This window comes from Sander lucioperca, chromosome 24, assembly GCF_008315115.2.
Source record: "Sander lucioperca isolate FBNREF2018 chromosome 24, SLUC_FBN_1.2, whole genome shotgun sequence".
Taxonomy (NCBI): domain Eukaryota; kingdom Metazoa; phylum Chordata; class Actinopteri; order Perciformes; family Percidae; genus Sander; species Sander lucioperca.
Window position 1 is genome coordinate 4,065,170 of NC_050196.1, and position 21,616 is coordinate 4,086,785.

The 21,616-nt window shown below is 42.3% G+C and overlaps 1 protein-coding gene, 1 non-coding gene and 1 pseudogene across 2 annotated transcripts in view; 1 reads left to right on the forward strand and 2 right to left on the reverse strand.

Annotated features, from left to right (window-relative positions):
* Positions 1 to 895: 895 nt before the first annotated feature.
* Positions 896 to 969, reverse strand: trnat-agu. The gene has a single exon. It is a non-coding gene; the product is annotated as a tRNA-Thr (tRNA).
* A 1,331-nt stretch (positions 970 to 2,300) lies between these two features.
* On the reverse strand, positions 2,301 to 18,057 carry LOC118494508 (annotated as a pseudogene).
* A 1,502-nt stretch (positions 18,058 to 19,559) lies between these two features.
* Positions 19,560 to 21,616, forward strand: part of LOC116057797 (carnitine O-acetyltransferase-like) — a 38,548-nt gene continuing 36,491 nt past the window's right edge. The window contains exons 1-3 of the mRNA XM_035998813.1: positions 19,560 to 19,586; positions 20,440 to 20,721; positions 21,489 to 21,604. Coding sequence (XP_035854706.1) covers positions 19,560 to 19,586; positions 20,440 to 20,721; positions 21,489 to 21,604 — 425 coding nt within the window. The remainder of the gene's footprint in view (positions 19,587 to 20,439; positions 20,722 to 21,488; positions 21,605 to 21,616) is intronic.

Below are 21,616 nucleotides of genomic sequence, written 5' to 3' on the forward strand. Positions count from 1 at the left end.
CTGCTACACCCTGTAATGCCCTACAGTGCTCTGCTACGCCATGAACTACTACAACTACTATTTCTATCATAGTTCCATTATCTTTATTGTGACTATTATTGCCACTGTTCATAATGTATGTCACAAAAAAGTGATAAAAAAAAGTTATAGTATGTCGAAAAAAAGTGATCAAAACGTCATAGTATATGTCGAAAAAAAGTGATAAAAAAGTCATAGTGTAGCATGTCGACAAAACTCATAGTATAGCATCGAAAAAAGTGGTAAAAATGTCCTAGTTTACTTTATCAAAAAGTCATAGTATAGTGTGTCAAAAAATGCGTCAAAAATACACATTAAGCTGTGAGCGTTAGCTCGGTAACGTAGCGATCAGCCGGTGATTGTCAGCCAGTATACAAGCCAAATACAAGCAATAATAAATACAATCACATTCATTTTGATATAAATATCTAGAACCAAGCAGGAAAGTATTTTTCTCATGGGCGACAATAGGTAGCGGGAATGCGCTACCTGCAATTCACAATTTCATACTATATAATGTAAAAAAAAGTCATAGTATAATATGTCGAAAAAAGTGAAGTCACAGTATAGCATGTTGAAAAAATTTATAAAAAAGTAATAGTATAGTGAGTTTTTGTTAGCTGAAAGAAAACTGCACTTAAAAATGTAACTGTAGTTCTTTTTTTAGTGCTGCCTTTTGTATTCAAGTCAATGTTCAATTTGTTCAATAAAAGAAAGTTGGAAATTATTTCCTTTGATTTGTTTTAAATTCAACAAGCAGTTTGTTGTGTTTAAGCAGAAGTCAAATCCTCTTTAATGTAGTGTTTCTGTGTAAAGTTAATATGCCAGGGCAATAAAGTCCTCCTTGTTAAATTTGTTTTCTCTGTCTGCAACAACAAGGTGCTGCTGGGATTTGAACCCAGGATCTCCTGTTTACTAGACAGGCACTTTAACCAACTAAGCCACAGCACCACCATGGGTACTACTGTAATATTAAGCCATCTGTTCTGTTCTCTTTCAACTTGTGTAAGCTGTATAATTTACTGACTGATTGATACATTCTACCATTTACTAAATCTGAGATGTTGCTGAGATTTTCACTGTTAAAGTCCCCAAGAGCAATGAGCAGGGAGTCTGGATGTTTTCTCTCTAAGTCGGTCAGAGATTTACTGATGCTAAAATGGAGAATATGCATTGTGCATACTTTACACAGAGTAAGCAGCAACTTGTTATGGAAGTACGATTACGTGAAACACACTCAAAGTGAAGCACAGCGAAAGAAAGCATGGCAGAAAGAAAAAAATAAATATTTTCATTTTAGCCTTTTCACTTTATAATTTTAAATTTTATGTTTTGAATTTTACATTTGGCAATTGTCTTTTGACATTTTAAGATTCACCTTTTCCATTTGGATTTAACATTTGGCTTTTCCATTTGGCTTTGGCGTATGTAAATGAGGAGGCGTGGCGCAAAGGCTGGTGGCAGGGTCTGAAACGAAAGGGGTGCAGAGGCACCTTATGGACAGCAGGGGGAGCTGACTGCTGGGAAGCACACCGTCTGCAACTACTACGGCGACAACACAGCAAGTTGAGGGAGAAATTAGGCAAGCAAGCAGGAGAAGTCTGGGTTGGCGGATTTATTTGTCTTAAAAACAAAGTACAAATTAACAAAGGGAGTCCTGAGAGGGGCAGACAAAAACTTCTACAGAAAACCAACAAAACATGAAATCCAGAAAAAGCAAAATAAATACCAAAAAACCAGGAACTGAGAACAAAGGAAAATCCAGGGAGCAAAAACGGACCCAAACTGACACGGGGAGGCACTAGAAAACACACAAACTGACAGGACTATGACACAAACTGACGGGAAAAGCACAAGACGATCTGACGACAGACAAAGGAAACACAGGGACTAAATACACTGGGTAACGAGGGGCAGGTGACACAGCAGGTGAAACACATTAGGAGAGACAGAATAATCAAAAAAGGCGCGAAAACACAGGAAGTAAAACAAGACATGACAAGACAGAAAACTAGACTATCAAAATAAAACAGAACACAGAACATAATATAAAACAGGGAACAGAAATATACACAACGAAATAAATACAGTCCACACAATACATACAGAACAAATATACAACACAGGAGACAGCAACAGAAATAAACACACAGGCAACAGAAATAGAACAAAATGCAAAGCAAAATACCGAAACCATAACAGTACCCCCTCCTTAAGGGGCGGATTTCAAAACAGGGATGGCGGCGAGGGAAGACTGGAGGGAACAAAAAAATCAAAAAAGATCAAAAGGCCCAACCGCCGACAGGACACGAGGGGTAGGAGTCAGCCTGACCGCCGACAGGACACGAGGGGCAGTAGAAGGTCTGACCGCCGACAGGACACAAGGGGCAGGAGTAGGTCTGACCGCCGACAGGACACGAGGGGCAGGAGTCGGCCTGACTGCCGACAGGACACGAGGGGCACGAGTCAGCCTGAACGCTGACATAGGGAAAGTCTCTGGGGGGCAGGACAATGGCAGAGTCTCTGGGGCGTTCTCAGGGATGCCGGAGACCGGCAAGGTCTCAGGGGTGGTCTCAGGTGCGGTCTCAGGGGCAGTCTCAGGGGCACCGGAGACCGGCAAAGCCTGAGGGGCGGTCTCACTAGGCAGCTCGGGGACACTGGGCAGCTCGGGGACACCGGTCAGCTCAGGGACACTGGTCAGCTCGGGGACACTGGTGTGTGTGAGGATTTGGAGGGATTTTAACTGCTATTTGTCTGATTTAAAGGCTTATTATGTACAGAACACGTGTGGCTGATAGTTACGTTTAGAAGTCAGAGAGACTAAATCTGTTCAGATTACGAATCATCTACAGTGTAAATCAGCAACAGATCGCACGTAGAGCATTTTGACAGCTACTCTGTCATAATAAAAACAACTGGAGACTATGTAGGAGCTGATGGGTCTGATAACATTTTATTAAATCGGATTCTAGTGTTTCTGTCACTTCCTGTTCAGCCTGAAGGCTGCTGGAATCGGCTGGAAACCGTTCGACTTGACAGCGGATTTGAACGCATTCAACTCGGGTATGACGTCAATCCCAGCTCCGAGTTCCGAGTTCCAAGGTAAGTGAAACGCACTATCACAACATATAAAATAGCACATGTTAGCAGGAGCTAGCTGCGGCTAACGTTAGCTTAGCGCGCGGACTCCCTTCAACAACAGCAGTAAACGCGTTTCCAGTCAGGGAAAGAAAACAAACCTACTGTTTGTAGCTGTGTTTCAGGTTTTAAAACCACATCCAGGAGTTGGTGATGTTTCTTTCTTCAGGAAACCAAACACTGGTGCGTTTTTACTCCGCCGTCCTCATCACCAGGTAATGTGATGCAAACAATGGGACAAAGGTCGTAACATCTTCCGAGACCCGGAAACAGAAACACAACTTCCGTTACACACTGCCCTTCAAAATAAAATAAAAATGTTTTAAGAGTCGTATGTACCCACTGTCCTTTGATGAGATAAGATCAGTGGTGGAATGTAACTAAGTACATTTACTCTAGTACGGTACTTTTTGACTTAGATTGACTGTTCTCTAAAGCCTCTGGTTGACGTTTAAATATGAAAAAATGTGAACGATATGCACTTTTCACAATTACCCTCTGATTATTGTGTATAATATACCTGTAACTTTGAAGTTAAATATTCAAGGATCATAGTTACAAAGAATAAAAATAAAAGGGAAACATTTACTTTAATATAAAAAAATAATATGAAGAACAGTAAAACTATTTTCAATAGATGGCTTCAGAGGGACTTATCCATCTTTGGATTTATTTTGCTTACCAAGATGGAGAGTTTAGGGGATCCTGAACTTCCCTTTCCCGATTCACATTAGCTAGCTCTGACTGGGGGAAACGTTTCCAGGCCAGGGTGGAGATAAAGTCCCTCCACTTAGACCTGGGTCTTCCCCGAGGCCTTCTCACAGCTGGATGTACCTGGAACTAGGGATGTCCAGATCCGATCACGTGATCGGAAATCGGGCCCGATCACGTGGTTTCAGACTCGATTGGAATCGGACGTTACCTCCCGATCAGGACTCGGATATATATGTATATATATTCTCATTATTTTTTAACACTATATAGTTATGCGGTGGCACAGAGTTAGACCCTTTTGACTCCACACAGAAACAGCAACGCGTGCGGCATAACATCACTTTGTTGCAGGGACGCTATTGGTTAAATGCTGGCAAAGTAGAACACGGAAGCAGCTTGAAGCGGAAAGCGCGAGTATGTCTGCGGTCTGGAGGTATTATAAAGTTGATGACAACAACATTGCCATAGCAAACTGTGAGATATGTAACAGAAGTGCTCTGTTTGTTAACAGAGTTGTTGAATGTTAAAATAAGGTGAATTAAATAAAAAATAAGGAACATCCTGGATCTGTTTTTTCACTCTTCTTTATTCTTTTTTTATATATTATAGAAGTATCGGATCGGGACTCGGTATCGGTAGATACTCAAAATCAAATGACACGGACTCGGACTCGAGGGCAAAAAAACCTGATTGTGACATCCCTACCTGGAACACCTCCATAGGCAGTCCCTCCAGGATTTCGCGGCCTTTTTTTGAGATTGTTGCGGCCCAAAATGCCTGATTTCGCGGGAGCTTATGTAAAACATTTCAATAAAAGTTGCGATGGCTTTTGTATATTTGTTGCAATGAAGTTGCGGGAGACAGTGAAAGTTGCAAAAAAGTTCTTTAAAAATAAAAAGGAAACTATAATAATATAATAAAACTACTCTGGGCTGAGATTTTCTAGTAACCTTACCAAAAAGGCTCAGGATGCTGCTAATGTTGGTATAATATGAAAATGGCTGGTGTATTTAAGACAAAAAATAATAATTTATTGAATGAATCAAATTTGAACATGTGTGTCAGTGGCTTGTTGATCTTGACATTGTTAGTTTATTTCCTATCCTGGCCTGGGACACACATTCATACGGTTTGATAAAGTACTGACTTTAAATTATCATTGCACTTACAATAACGAGCGCAGCTTTCCTCAATTTAGGTCATCGTTTCGTCTCATCTCCTTTTTTTCCTGCATCCACTGTGTGTGTGTGTGTGTGTGTATTTGTGTGTGTGTGTGTGCAAGCGTCAGTCGCGGGGGGAACGGAGCTGCAGCCCCGCCCGCTGCAGATAGCAGACTGGATTGAAACGGCAGCGAATTTAGAGTGAAAAAAAAAACGTTACAGCGTACATTGAAGTTAACATGAATACAGGTTGGAATGTGAGATGTTTGAATCACACACATCTCGTCTTCATATCACAAACAAGGAAATGATCAACCTGTTCTCACTCCCGCTTGGTCATTGGCTCTCAGAGTGCACGTGGGACTGCTGTGATTGGTTGAAGTTGCGGGAAACTTTGTTATTGGTTACTGGTCAAATTTGTGGAAAAGTTGCGGTGATTGGTCAAAATTGCGAGTCGCACCAAATTCGCAGTGATTGGTTGAATTCACGTGAATTGCCGCGATCGCAACATCGCAAAATCCTGGAGGGACTGCATAGGGAGGCACCCAGGGGGCAGCCTTACCAGATGCCCAAACCACTTCAACTGGCTCCCCTCGACACAAAGGAGCAGCGGCTCTACTCCGCGTTCCTCACAGATGATTGAGGCTGCGGTCGAAAAGTAAAAAAAAATTACTTTTCCTTAACCCCGATGGTAAACGTCATGAGGTCAAGGAAAGATGTGAAGAAGAATTCAAAAGGAATTAGGAAAATACAACCGCGGTGCGAGGAGAATGTCCTTACACTCGGCTGTAATCATGCGACGGCGGATGTTGAAACTTCACTGTTCTGAAGGTGGACTACAGAAAGACATCTGGATACTTAGCCCTGTGGGTTCTTACCGGGTTGTTTCATGCTGGCTCAATAAACCTGGACAACCCGGTGGAAAATATTACGGCAACTCCCTTTTATTTCCTATCTTATTCTGCATTAATTATGTTGTTTCATGTAAAGCACTCACTGCATGTCATTTCGTTTTTCTAAAGCACTGAGCTGTAGGCTGTTTGTGTATGGAAGTTGTTCTGCAAATAAAGTTTATTATCATTATTAGTTTCTCATGCTTACCCTCCTGCCCATATTTATCCACATGAATCCTAATTAGGTTTATTGTATGAAAATATTTGTTAAATGTATTAGGGTTGTGCCTATGGATGATATCATCGTCCATCGTGATGTCGGCCAGCCATCACGATGGACGATATCGAGAGCAACCATCGTGATGCCACGCCCCTGTCAGACACACACTAATCCTAGTCGCGGGTGCTTGATGGGAAATTGACATCGGTCTTAAACTAGCAAAGACACTTGCGTCGGGCTTTGCACTGTGCTGCGCAGGGTACAAGATAGGGCCCCTTAAGTGGAAGCTTTTTTTCCTGTGCTATTTTATGTGTGAGCTAATATTGTGCATCTGTTCATGTGCACTGCAAGAGTTATGTTTCTGTTTACTGAATGCGTTATTCAGTGCAAATATAACAGAGAATGTAGTTTAATCTCAGTAATGATGGTATATTAGGTTATTACTGTCACTCTGTTAAAGGCAAACGTTCCACTGTACTGTCGTTACGCAGATCACGAAGATCTGATTGACTCTAGGCTTTATGGCACCGTAGTTAAGTGAAAGTAGGTAAAGTTGTTATTTACTGCCCCTACCAGCAGGCGGCATTTAAATGTATGTCTGATCGTTTCTATGTTAACTCTTAGCCCATAGTAGTAGAAAAAATATTTATGTAAAGAGATATAGTAAAATAAAAAGTGCTCTCCCCCCCCGACAGATGACTATATCATCGTCCATCGTGATGTTTTACTGTAAACATCGTCAACTGCCAATTTAGGGGACATCGCCCAACCCTAAAATGTATACAAGATAAGCAGAACGTGTCAGGCCCATGAATCTACTGTACATATTCTGTTATAAAGATAGATGGTTGTGGGTAAGGGACAGAAATACATTATTAATGAGGACAATATTCTCTAAACTGTAAACAGAGAAGAGCTGTCCGCTGCTGCTGTGCTCATTTACACACGAGGACAGCAGTCAACAGCGTAACTTCATTGATTATTTCAGAAGTTTATATATATATATATATATATATATATATATCAAGTTTATAACAACAGTTTTTAGTTTTGCTGTTTAAATATCCCACGATAGGCCTGTTAGATGCAGTGGCATTACTGCTTTAAGGTGATTGATGCGGATGCTGTCAGAGCACACTCTCACATAATAACTAGAAAATGCATTCCCAAACCGAAAAATAGTATTTCAATGGCTGAATATTTTGTTAATGGTTTAAAGTTTGTCCTATATCCTACGCACAGTTTTATAAATGAGACCTCAGGCCAGCAGTGAGTGGTTGCTATGGTGCAGCGTTGATTAGTGGATGGTTTGCAGGTGTGCAGCTGGGAGCAGGTGAATCAGCTTGGCAGAAATCAGGAGCCAGGAGAGTGAGGGAAGCTCCAATTACAGCTGTTCTGCCCCTCCTTGGGGTAAGGCCGTCTCAAAGCTCTTTTTTCTGCCCCGAGGACCGAGGAGCGAGCATCAAGGAGGGATCACTGAGGAGCCATGAGCAAGGATACACCAGAGCAGCCTTCCCGGAAGTTGAGCAGATAAAAGCCGGTCAACTCTGCCCATAGAGCTGGCAAATTTGAATGCGATGGCGGGCGAGAAACAGCTGTGGATGAGAAACAGCTGCACGGGTTGGGTGCAGGTTCTTCAGTGTTATTTAACATGTGTTTACTTGCATGTCATCCACATCCCATGTAATTATGTCACAACTGCACCCACCTATCTCCATCCATCCATCCATCTTCGTCCGCTTATCCTGTATCGGGTCGCGGGGGTAGCAGCTCCAGCAGGGGACCCCAAACTTCCCTTTCCCGAGCCACATTAACCAGCTCCGACTGGGGGATCCCGAGGCGTTCCCAGGCCGGGTTGGAGATATAATCCCTCCACCTAGTCCTGGGTCTTGCCCGAGGCCTCCTCCCAGCTGAACGTGCCTGGAACACCTCCCTAGGGAGGCACCCAGGGGGCATCCTTACCAGATGCCCGAACCACCTCAACTGGCTCCTTTCGACGCGAAGGAGCAGCGGCTCTACTCTGAGCTCCTCACGGATGATTGTGCTTCTCACCCTATCTCTAAGGGAGACACAGGCCACCATCCTGAGGAAACCCATTTCAGCCGCTTGTACCCTGGATCTTGTTCTTTCCGTCATGACCCAGCCTTCATGACCATAGGTGAGGGTAGGAACGAAAACTGACTGGTAGATTGAGAGCTTTGCCTTCTGGCTCAGCTCTCTTTTCGTCACAATGGTGCGATAAATTGAATGTAATACCGCACCCGCTGCGCCGATTCTCCGACCAATCTCCCGCTCCATTGTCCCCTCACTCGCGAACAAGACCCCAAGGTACTTGCACTCCTTCACTTCGGGTAAGGACTCATTCCCTACCTGGAGAAGGCACTCCATTGGTTTCCTGCTGAGAACCATGGCCTCAGATTTAGAGGTGCTGATCCTCATCCCTGCCGCTTCATACTCGGCTGCGAACCCCACCACCCCGACTACGCCTCGATATCCTGTCCATAAATAGAAACAGGATTGGTGACAAAGCGCAGCCCTGGCGGAGGCCAACCCTCACCTGAAACAAGTCCGACTTACTGCCGAGAACCCGGACACAGCTCTCACTTTGGTCGTACAGAGATTGGATGGCCCTGAGAAGGGACCCCCTCACCCCATACTCCCGCAGCACCTCCCACAGTATCTCCCGGGGGACCCGGTCATACGCCTTCTCCAGATCCACAAAGCACATGTAGACCGGTTGGGCATACTCCCAGGCTCCCTCCAGGATCCTTGCGAGAGTGAAGATCTGATCCGTTGTTCCACGACCAGGACGGAATCCGCATTGTTCCTCTTCAATCCGAGGTTCGACTATCGGCCGAACCCTCCTTTCCAGCACCTTGGAGTAGACTTTACTCTTGGGGGAGGCTGAGAAGTGTCTGCCACTCCTTAGGCACCGTCCCAGACTTCCACGCAATGTTGAAGAGGCGTGTCAACCAAGAGAACCCCTCCACACCCAGAGCTTTAAGCATTTCTGGACGGATCTCATCAATCCCTGGGGCTTTGCCACTGTGGAGTTGTTTAAATACCTCAGCGACTTCCACCAGGGAAATTGACGACAATCCCCCATCATCCTCCAGCTCTGCCTCTACCATAGAGGGCGTATTAGCTGGATTTAGGAGTTCCTCAAAGTGCTCCTTCCACCGCCCTATTACCTCCTCAGTTGAGGTCAACAGCATCCCATCCTTACTGTACACAGCTTGGATGGTTCCCCGCTTCCCCCTCCTGAGGTGGCAAACGGTTTTCCAGAAGCACCTTGGTGCCGACCGAAAGTCCTTCTCCATGTCTTCTCCGAACTCCTCCCACACCCGCTGCTTTGCCTCTTTCACGGCAGAGGCTGCAGCCCTTCGGGCCCTTCGGGCCCTTCGGTACTTTGCAACTGCCTCCGGAGTCCTCTGGGATAACATATCCTGGAAAGACTCCTTCAGTCGGACGGCTTCCCTGACCACCGGTGTCCACCACAGTGTTCGAGGGTTACCGCCCCTTGAGGCACCTAAGACCCTAAGACCACAGCTCCCCGCCGCAGCTTCAGCAATGGAAACTTTGAACATTGTCCACTCAGGTTCAATGCCCCCAGCCTCCACAGGGATGCATGAAAAGCTCCGCCGGAGGTATGTCGGACAGGGGCTTCTTCCAGACGTTCCCAATTTACCCGCACTACCCGTTTGGGCTTACCAGGTCTGTCCAGAGTCTTCCCCCACCCCCTGACCAAACTCACCACCAGATGATGATCGGTTGACAGTTCCGCCCCTCTCTTCACCCGAGTGTCCAAAACATACGGCCTCAGATCAGATGAAACGATTATAAAATCAATCATTGACCTTCAGCCTAGGGTGCTCTGGTACCAGGTACACTTATGAGCATCCCTATGTTCGAACATGGTGTTTGTTATAGACAATCCATGACTAGCACAGAAGTCCAACAACAGACAACCACTCTGGTTTAGATCAGGGAGGCCGTTCCTCCCAATCAGGCTCTCCATGTATCTCCATCATTACCCACGTGCGCATTGAAGTCCCCCAGAGAAGATTTGGCAATTTTTTCATGGGCGCATCCCACATACTCAGCGCTGCTGCTCATCCCAGAAATGCATGTTCCTTACAAATGGGGCACCATTTGAAAGGTAACTAAACAGGCTTTCCAAAGGTATTAAATTTATTGCCAAAAAATATTGTTACCACAGAGAAATAATCTACCAAACACAAATTTCCTTACTTTTTGTGCTAAGTTTATGTAAAGGTCAAATATGTGCCGTTTTACGAAAATTGATAGCTAATTGCAAATTTTGTCCGACTGTGTGTCGGAGTTCATGAGTTCCGTGACAGCGGCCGGTCCTGCCTGGGTGGCTGCCTCGCCACCCAGCCTGTCCTTTCACAGACCCCGGGTACACTTTTGGCATAACTATAGTATATTTACAGTTTGAATTTCGTCACAGCATGTATATCACAGCTACCCTAAGGTCTTACAAAGCAAACACTTTTGTCCGATTTCAATTTAAGGTATTTTTGTGAATTTCAGGGGTCTCGTTAGGATGAGGCTAGCTAGCTGTCATTGATAGAGCTCCATCCAGCTCACTGAGGGCTCTATAAATGAGACTCGCGGACAAGAAGTGTTTATTTCCCCGATCGTTTGTTTAAATAACTCAACACACATATCCATTATAAGATTAACTGGAACCTGTGGTAAGAGATTGCGGGTGTAACAAGCTCGCTGACCACGCTCTCACTCACACACACCAGCTGTTAGAATAATTACTAATTAATTATCAAGACTAGACAGAGACCACTGAAGAGATATTAGTTAATTTTACTTGAGAACCCAACAAGGAGGCCATCTCCACACTACAGAATAGTACAGACAATGACCTAACGAAAAGCTTTCTACAACAGCTTTTGTAATACAACGTAGAATTTGATAATCATGATACAAGAGTTGGTGTCGTCAGTTGTTTATTTTGTCAGAGTCGATGACATCTCCCGTATCTGGTCTGAGAGGGCAAGGACACACAATGGCTCCATGTTATCTTGTTTAGAGTATTCAGTATAATATATATTATTCTATGCAAACAGTTTAATAATAACAATCCCCCCCCTCCCCCCAACCCCCCGGTGACCCTCGCGTACTACATGATGTCATTTCACATGAACCGGGGGAGGGGGGAGGACCCCAAAGCTCAACGACAGGCCAATACAAAACGTCAAATAAACGTATAGTTAACCCTTATGTTGACTGACTTTAAAAACAGACTTAAAACATATGTCTTCAAGATGGCTTATGGACTGACTGACTGACTGACTGACTTTTATTTTTTATTTTTATTTTCATGAGATAATAATAATAATAATAACAACCTTCTTTTGTTTGTGAAGTGATCTTTGGTGTCATGAAAGGCGATTTAAATAAAATGTATTATTATAAAGATAGTGTCAAACATTAGAGATATTGGTGAGGTTAATTATGCTCTTATGGTAAACTTGATTGGCTCCTCTATCGACAGATGGTGCTCCCTTCCTATATCGCTCATAGGGAGAATTAATATCCTTAAAGCTTTAGTGCGTACATTTTTTTTATATTAGTAAACATCTCTTACATTTAAGCCATTTAAGACTATCATCTCCACAAAACTCTCCCTGTATTTCTCAGTATGGCTGTGTTTAAAACATGGTGTGGTTCGCACACAGAAGCTCGAGTGAAGATAATTACCTCTTCTGAAGAGTGCGTCATGTTTTTTTAATCCTCCGTGTCCTCCTTGGTTACTAGCAACTGCATGGAGGAGGGGTGGGGGCGCGTGCGCGATCACGAAAGGCTTGTATCGTGTTGACGCTCCAACAGTGTTGTTGTCATTACCTAGAATTCCTCATGGGGGAGACAGAAACTACGCACTATAGCTTTAAGTCTAACATAATGCCTAAATTACAATACTTGTTTCAGAGCAGCCTACTGCCACCTTCTGCTAACTTATTCACAGTCTTAAAGAAACTTTTCTCTTTCTGTGGAACAATAGACACCCTAGACTACACCAGGCAATATTATATCTACCGTTTGACAGAGGAGGTCTCGTGGCCTAGTCTTGCTTTGCCAGACCTTCCTCCAACGTGGCGCTGCAGAGGAGGGTCTGGCAAGTCCACACAGCATTCAGGGCACATCTGCAAAATAGCCTCGGGGAGGAACTTGTTTTGGTGGAACATGTCAAAAGTTGACATGCAACAGAAATGTCAGATTGGACAGATAGTCAGATTGGACAGATAGATGTCTGGATTTACCCTACAGAGATCTGAGGAGCAGTTAACTATAGTCCTCATAAATCGACCAGAGTTTAAAATGTCAACACAAAGGAAGCCCAAGGCAACAGATATCCGGCCTAAATGAGGGATATCCAGCGGAATTTCCGTCGGCAACGGAGCAATCCCGGAAGTGGAACGTCGAGGATATAGACTACATGTGCCCTAACCCATGGCGGTACAGTACTACTGGACAGCCCAATTGAGGACAATTATGTTTTACTTCTCGAATGGATCTCCATCTTGGATGAATATTGAAAATTGCTCAGTCACAGTGCCTTTCCCTTAGTATCTATCTCTCAAAAATAAAAATTTTGAAAAAGAATACAAAAAACCATATAGTGAGGAATATGAGTACTGTATGGTATCAAGATAAAAAGCACTTGGGTGAAACAATCTCTCTCTCACGCTTCAGCCCATTATGGGGCAATCATTCTTTCCCTTTATGAAGTGGACTGAAAAAGGTATAAAAACAATAGGTGATCTCATGGTATCAGATGCCGGGACTTTATTATCATTTGAAGAGTTGATGGCCGGTGAAAAACTCATAATCAGTGTGTTGATTCCCCCATTATCTAATTTGGAAACAGAAACTCTGAAGGATTGCTGTGGAAAAGGCTATAACTATATACCAGCGATCGTCAACTTGTGGCGCGCGGGCCACATCCGGCCCTCCAAAGCTTTTATCCCGGCCCACACAATAATAATGAATTCAGAAAATGTTGTGTTGGTTTATCTTATTTTGCCACGAATCTTGAAATTTGGACAATTATTGTCAACTAAGCCGCTGGCTAATCAAATCATCCTCTCCGCTGGAGCGGTAAAACGATGTATAAGATCAAAACAAATCCATGTGGCTACTTAATATGCACGCGAGGGATGTCATTGTCATGTGCGTTCTTCATTCTTGATGATGATGCTGGTTGTATTCTTTTGCAACAGCGATTGCTTCATTGCAAATGAGGCATGCAGTTTTAGCGTTATTGAAAGTTGGCTTAACGAATGCGTAGCCTACTCATCAGTCCATTCTTTATTAAAGCTGTGGTTTTCCACGTCAACTTTTTGCTTCAGGCTCTTTGACAGTGACATATTTACCTGACAACAGGCCTGTTCTCCTGCAAACGTTTTCCACCAATCAGGACACTGCCTACTATAATGGCATTTTCATAATCAAAAACTTTAACCATCACTCTTCAGTGAACTGCATCCTAATCTAAGATAATTTTCTAGTTTAGTAGCCTAGTTATCGTTATGGATTTTCCATGTTTTGTAGGAGTCTGTTCAAACTAATGCATGTAAAAAAAAAAAAAAAAAAAAAAAAAGACTAGGTATAAATACATTTTATTTTCTTTATTTGAAAGTCTGGCCCCCGGAGTGTCTGCTTACAGAAATTCTGGCCCTTGGAAAAATGTAGTTGATGACATCTGCTATATACCCTCCTAGTAGAAGGATCCTCTGAGTCTTCTCTCCCAAACGCCTGGACAGCAGACATGAAAGATGATCTTTCATCTGAGGATTGGGAAGCAGCGTGTGCTATAGCACAAACTCAAACTGTCAATTCCCGGCTCAAACTGCTCCAATATAATTGGCTTATGAAGACATATGTGACACCGGAAAAGTTAAATAAGTATAATAATGCTCTCCCTGACCTGTGTACCAGATGTGGGCAGGAGAAAGTGTTACGTTTTCAGATTTTGAGGAAAGAGAGGCTTGGTCCAATGAAGATTAACAAAACGATATAATAAGAAAATGGCATGAAAAAAAAAAGTTTTAATGCTGCAGCGGGCTGAAAAGATGCTTCTCCCTTGTGGATTCACATTTTACAGTCTCTTTCAGACCCTCCGCTGTTCACTATATTCTCCTGGAGATGTTGGCGGTTTCTTTTCCCATGTGGCTTTGGGACCATTTTCTATTGGTTCCTTGTTGCCGCGGTGACATGTCCATGTCCATGAGTGCATCCCATTGGATCCCTTCGTCACCGCCATAAGAAGGACGTACTTTTAAATTCATATGTGTTCGAGCTTACCCTCAGTCATTGATGAAGGTTATAACACGGAGATGTAAATTATTTTCAAGCTACAGGAATAAACATTGTTTTGTTCTAATCTAGTCTGCACGGCAGTAGGTATTGGCTCCAAGATGGATAGACAAAATGTTTCTTCCTGCCGTGTGACAAAACAAGGGCCGCCCCCTCTAAGCTTAGGAGAGCAGACAGACATGATTTAATTAACATGAAGAAACAAATGTTTACTGCTCAAGTGGAATCAGTATGAAAGAGGATATTGATTGGGTCTAACAGTATTGATACAATTCTTCTGTTTAACCCAGTATTTTGTGAATACATTAAAACATAAAAGTACTTTGACATTAAAGATCAGCATTGTTTTAACATTTTTAAACTCTACAAAAGTAATCAACTGGGGATGTGTCATGGCGATATCTATTAGTTCATATTTTCCCTATTCACCTGCGGTGTCTCCCCTTAACACTTTTTCACTAGACAGTAAAGGTATGAAAACTTTTCAGACAAATGTAGTGGAGTAGAAAGAAGATAATTTGCATAAAGTTGTATAAAATACAAACGTGTACTTAAATACAGTCCTCGAGTAACTGTAGGCTACTTAGTTACATTCAACTACTGGCAGCAGTCTAATATAATGTATAGCCACTGTGTGTAATATTTGAAACTTGGAAAGTGGTAGTATCAAAAAATGATAGTTTCTCACACTGGTTTGCAACACAACTGCAAATCATCAACAGAAAATTGACAAAGAATTTCAATTTAATTGAATTTAATTAATTTTTCTATGATGCTGATTTACCACTATGTCAAAGACGTGTCGGGCATCTGCAATGGCCTGTTTGAACACAGAGCCTCCAGTGCACCCGCTGCCTACATGAAAGCTGAGCCCGATGATCTCTGAGCCCAGCTCTCCAGCGCGTTCCAGCAGCTTGCCAACTGACAACAGTCTGGCTCTGAACTTTGAACTGAGTTTTACCAGCGATTTGGAGTCATCCACTGCGAGTACCAGTCTAGAAAGTGATCCAATGACTTAACCAATACTCTTAACCATAATTTACATTCAACTTAGAAGCAAAAGTATCAGTCGACGTTCACTTACTTGGCTTTGGGGTGACAAAGAGAATTTTTTAGGAGTTAATCCTCATGTTAATGCTCAATGTTTGGTTGTATGTGCGTAAATTATTTTATCAGGTGTCACTCCAAGGGACAGGGCCATCTGGATCTCACCCTGTGGTTGACCAAAACATGTTTCAATAGGCAATCTGAGGAGGAAACTATCTTTCTCCATAACAGAGAAATCAGAGAGCTAGATTATTTTTTTAATTCTTCATCGGTACCTTGCTAGCACAGTCAAAATCTGTGTCCAGAGCACTCATCATCTTTTAAACTGCCGCTGTGTTGTTGCACTTCACCGCATAGAAAGGCTTGACTTGAGGTAAGTTAGTAAGCCATCTGAGGTGCCTCTTGTACATTATATGTAGATTTGCCACATAGAATAGCTCTTTGTTGTCCTAAATCAATAAAGCAAAGTTAACATTTTATTTTGAAAAGAATCTCAACTATCCAACAATACTTTTACACAGAGAAAATAAAGGGACACAATGTCTCTGATAGTTATCACTGGACCAAGCTCTTTTATTTTATTGTCTATGACATCTTTTATGGTCTTCCATTGTCCAAAATGTCAATGTCACAATTCTCAGGGGACAAAACATGCATGCCCAAATCATTTTTATGTATTGTTCCTGCAAGGGATGACAAGCAGTAAAAGACAAAAGCATAGAACTATTGTTAATGTAAGGTTGGATCACAATAACAATCAGCTTTGTCCTTTTTTGTTTATAGCCATTTGTCTAGATTATGCCATAGTAATAGTAGCAAAAACCCAAACTGTAGGCCCATAGTCACATTTGCCTCACACATTAAATCACACTAAACATCACCCAGAGTTGGCTTTACCCCACCCACTATTTCAAAACCAACGAACATATTTACCTTGAAAAGAAAATGTCCCTACCAAATGTAGAGCTCTCATTAAATAAGGACACACAGTTCTGGCTTCAAGCTATCTGCCAGAGGGAGAAAACTGTTTATTCTGGTTGGTACAGCATGTAAGTGGTTATGGGGAAATCAAGGATATAGGCCTGCCCTGTCACAGTCAGGGGTACTGCTCTTTTATTTGACGTTTTTTATTTAAAAATTTTTATTTTATTTTTGATATTCTTTAAGCAACATTATGTAGTATTGGCATTTTGTTTTGCAATTTGGCGCACCTACAGTTTCAGGCTGTTATTCTCTTATAGACTGCTGTTGTGAATATGGACAACTTTGCTAACACAGCCAAAGGTTTGTTTCTTCAAAACAACCTGCACTTCTCTCCAATAGCTACATCGTGAGAGAACAGCTGATTGGAGCGAATGACACAGGGAGAAGAAGACATGAACATTAACATCATTAATAAATCAGAAATCACGATGATTGAAATACCTTAATTGATGCATTAATGAACGTATTGTTCCTGTCATGCATGAGATACTATTAATCCTTGAACATTAGTAATAGTTCATGAAATAGTACATGAATAAATTAATGATAATTCATGTACCATTATTATAAAGTGTTACCCTAATAATAATATCAAGTATTAGCAGCTGGTCCAAGGCAGACCTGAGCCAGTCCCAAATATAAGCTTTATCAAAGAGGAAAGTTTTAAGTTTACTCTTAAATGTGGGGATGGTGTCTGCCTCCCAAACCGAAACTGGGAGCTGGTTCCACAGGAGAGGAGCCTGAGAGCTAAAGGCTCTGGCTCCCATTCTACTTCTAGAGACTCTGGGAACCACAAGTAACTCTGCATTCTGGGAGTGCAGTGCTCTAGTGGGACGATAAGGTACTATGATGGTGCCTGACCATTAAGAGCTTTGTAGGTCAGGAGAAGGATTTTAAATTCAGTTCCGGATTTTACAGGAAGCCAATGCAGAAAAGTTAAACGGTTAATCCTTACAGTGGTGCTGGAGGCCAGGGCAATGCCATCATGGTGGCTTACAGTGTTAACACAGAAACCGAAAAGTAAACATATGTGTGCAGTCTTTCTATTTATTTAGACATAATCCTAAAAGCCTCTGAACACCCACACAGGTGTTTCCAGTTAATCTGGCTGACCTCTCAATTAACGTTGGGCAAGTCACTCAGTGAGTGTTATATGTTACTCTTTACTTATTACTCCTTAAAAAAAGTAATAATATTATTTCACTTATTACTTAGTATCACAAGTAATTAGTTACGTTACTCGTTATGTTAGGAGATGGTAATCGATTTCAGGAGGGCTGGAAAACACCATCATGCACCGTTGCACATTGACAGTGCTGTTGTGGAGAACAGCGTGAAGTTCCTGGGAGTTCACCTGGCGGACGACCTGACATCAACGACCAACACAACAGCAGTCATCAAAAGAGCACAGAAGCACAGAAGTCTCAGAAAAGCAGGTCTCCCCATGTTTCACCTTACCATCTTCTACAGGGGAACTGTTGAAAGATGTTTCATCACCCCTCCTATCACATCTTCTCCCTCCTGCCATTGAGGAAGAGGTACAGGATCATTAGCTGCAGGGCCACTAGGTTGCTAAACACACACACACACACACACACACACACACAAAACAAACAATGTAGACTGACTTTTAATCACTGACTTTAGGCTGACTTATAGCTAAATTTAGCTACAGCTCAGTAAAGTATGCATGCTCAGTAACTTGCAGTAACGCAAAACAATGTTCAACTGCTAAATCAACCTGGGTTAGGTATTGTTCATTAACTACCGAAGATTAAACAGGATTAAACAGCAGTCCTGAAATGTGTGGCAGATGATTGATGTAACGTCCATGTAGCACAAAATGGCCAAAAGTGTAAGATGAATACAACCAAAGACCTCCCAATAAGTAAAAATTATCAATTTTCTTTCATTATAAAATCCAATTACATTCTACTCAGTGATTCAAAGCTGATTTATTCAAACAAAACTGAGTAAAATGCAACTAATAAATAATTCAAATTTATTTTGAATTTGGTGGCTGTTTAGACAAACACTGCAGGCTAAGGCGTGGAAAAAGACAAAGTCTCCTTATATTCAGTTGATGTCAGATAGTCAGATCACTGACCTGGCAGCAGAACCGTTGTTACCAACTCCTCTTATATACCAGAAGCTTTTCTTTTCCAGACATTATCCACCTTGTGACAGTTTGGCTCAAGTTTAAATGATTTTATCTTTTGTTTGGGGTGCCAGCCAGGTCTCTCTCCTGGCAGTAAGATACAAGTTAGTTGTGGTTTCTTTTTAAATCAAATGTCACAAAGGATGTGCATCTTAAACGAATGTACACCCTCCCCAATGAATGGCCATAAAAGCAATAAACACCATAACTCAAAAACTAGTACAAAACAAAATATAGTGTATTTGGATTTCACACAAAAACACAAGCAGAGATGAAGCACAATCCAAATTTCAGAATTCCACTTCAGGTTTTCTGCACATTTAAACCACCATCTCAAAAACACAAATAAGTTGCAGTCCCATACAAACAAAATGACAATGAAGTCCAGACCAGTGGGAGTCTAGTCAGTCAGTCCAGTCATTCCAGTCAGTCCAAGAATCCAGTCCGGGTGATTTTTGAATGATTACTGGCGTCCGTGAACAGATTTGCACGGCGAATGTGGCATGATGATCCGAAGGTGGAGTGTACAGGATTTGTGTGCGGCTGAAAGTATGAAGGAAACGGTACGCAAGGGATTTAACTACTTTGCTTTGTTTTGTGTTTCTTTTCAAGAGCGTTTTACTCCGGCCGGTTTTGACACTGCTCCTCTCTCTCACTCTCCTTCCGTCACACTGACTCTTACAGGGAGGAGATTTTATACACGCTCCCTCCGGCAACAATCAGTGTGTAAACTCAAATGGGTGTTTCCCGGTTTTACACAGGTGGTGAAACCTGGTGATGATTTCAGGTCGTCACAACCTGTATCCCTTAAACACATTTAACCGGTAAATAGTGTCTGACTTCAGTCTGTGGGGGTTTCTCTGAAAAGCACAATGTTGAGAATGTGCAGCAGGGCTTTGGTAAGTAACAATACTTCAGTTAATTCTGCCTGTTTACAATGTCTATAATGTAGCTTCCTGAAATTACACTAGATAGAGTGTCACGTATCATGTGGGAACATTTGTTTATCCATGCATAAAACTAGTGTTTATTACCTTGTAGCCTGTGATAAATTTTGGCAAAATTGTGTTTTTATATTTTGATTTTAATTATTGCACCGGATCTCCACCCCTTTAACTGTATGTGTTACATTCAAGCTAAACAAGTTCACACAAGGCCCATGTTTTTGTGTCTAAGTGACTGATGGAAACAACAATTTTTGAAATTGGTCCAGTGTTAAGCAAGACCGCTGCAGCCGACAGTGGGGAAACAAGCCACAATGTAACATTAATGGGCAACTGCTCACCTTCAATTTCCATCCAAAAGTGCTGTTTTTGCCACTGACATGCTCAGATTATTATTCTGTGTCTGACAACATTATGGAAAGGATCCCTATTGAGATAGAGATACATTTTTGGTAAAGAGTAAGATCTAACAATTGGAGCCTGTCAGTGGCAAAAACAGCACTTTTAGCAGACGAAATTGACGAAGGACATATGCCCTTTAGGATTACATTGCAGCCTGGTTTACAGCTGCCGGTAACGTTTGCTCAATTCTGGACCAATTTCAAAGATTTTTGTTCACATTAGCTACTTAGACATCAATGCATGGAGAAATAGAGTTGAAGAAAAAAAACAACACAAAATAACCCTTAATTCATGTCTTCGTCTTGCAGGATATATTGTAATGCAATAATGACTTATCTGGTCAAGAGGAAACAACTGTCATAGGTGACAACATACATGTATTTGAGTACATTGTTGTATCTTTCAGGTGAAGGCGGGGATGGTGAAGCCCTGGCAATTGGGTAAACCTGTATCATCGACTCTGGTTGCTGGAAGAAACCTGAGCCAGCAGAAAGGACTGCCCAAGATGCCTGCCCCCCCTCCTCTGCAGCAGGCCTGTGAGCTCTACCTGAACTACATGGAGCCCATGGTGGAGGTGAAAGAGCTGAAGCGCACAAAAGAGCTGGTGGAAGAGTTTCGGAAAGCAGGAGGTGTTGGAGAAAGACTGCAGAGAGGCCTGGAGAGGAAAGCAGACAACACTGAGAACTGGGTGAGCTCAACAACTACACCAACTACCAACTGTAGACACTTTCACTGACACAATGGGGGTGACCTGCTCACACATTCTACAGTGTTTTAGCCCTAAATCAGTCATTCAGACACGTTCTGCCAGTGACGGAGAGCTCATAGACACAGTGTGGGCTGGGATTTCTATAAGATCTCCAAGTTTAGAAAATAAATCATGATTATCTTGACTAAATATTTTTTTACTTCACAACTTATGCTTTGACTGCATTTAAACAACTCGTGAAAAAAAAAGGTTAATTTCTTATAAATTTAAGTCTATGACAGAGAGAGAGGGTGGTGCTGCAGACAGGGTGGGCTAAAGCGTGGATTAGAAAACTGTCGCTAAGGCTCTTCTTCATGTGTTTGTGCGTGTGTGCTGGCTCATCCCGCCCCCATTACTGGCTTGCACGAGCAACTGGCGTAGTGCTTTTATGGCATAGTGTTTTCTGGCTCTTCCTCTCCTTTCTGTTTGTTTTCCATTTACACAGCCAAAGCTGTGTAGGAATACCAGATTTTTTTTTTCAGCACACACAACAAAAATCGAGAGCCAAGTGACCGTGAGGAGATATTCGCTAAATTTGACAAAGATTTTATTGGATTAACATTGCTTACTACACCTTTTAATTTGGAAGCAGACAATGCCAATAAACATTTTACATAAAGTAAAGGCACCAGCTTCTTCACAAACTCAAAATACTTTGTCTGTCTGTATGTATCTTTTTGTCACTTATACTTTGTAACTCTTCGTAGATGACAGACTATTTCATGAAGATTGAGTTCGACAATCGTAACCCTTTGTTGGGCTCTTCAAAGTCTGGGTGTATCTTTCCACGAATGGACTTCAGGGACAAAAAGCGACAAATAAGGTAAACACACAC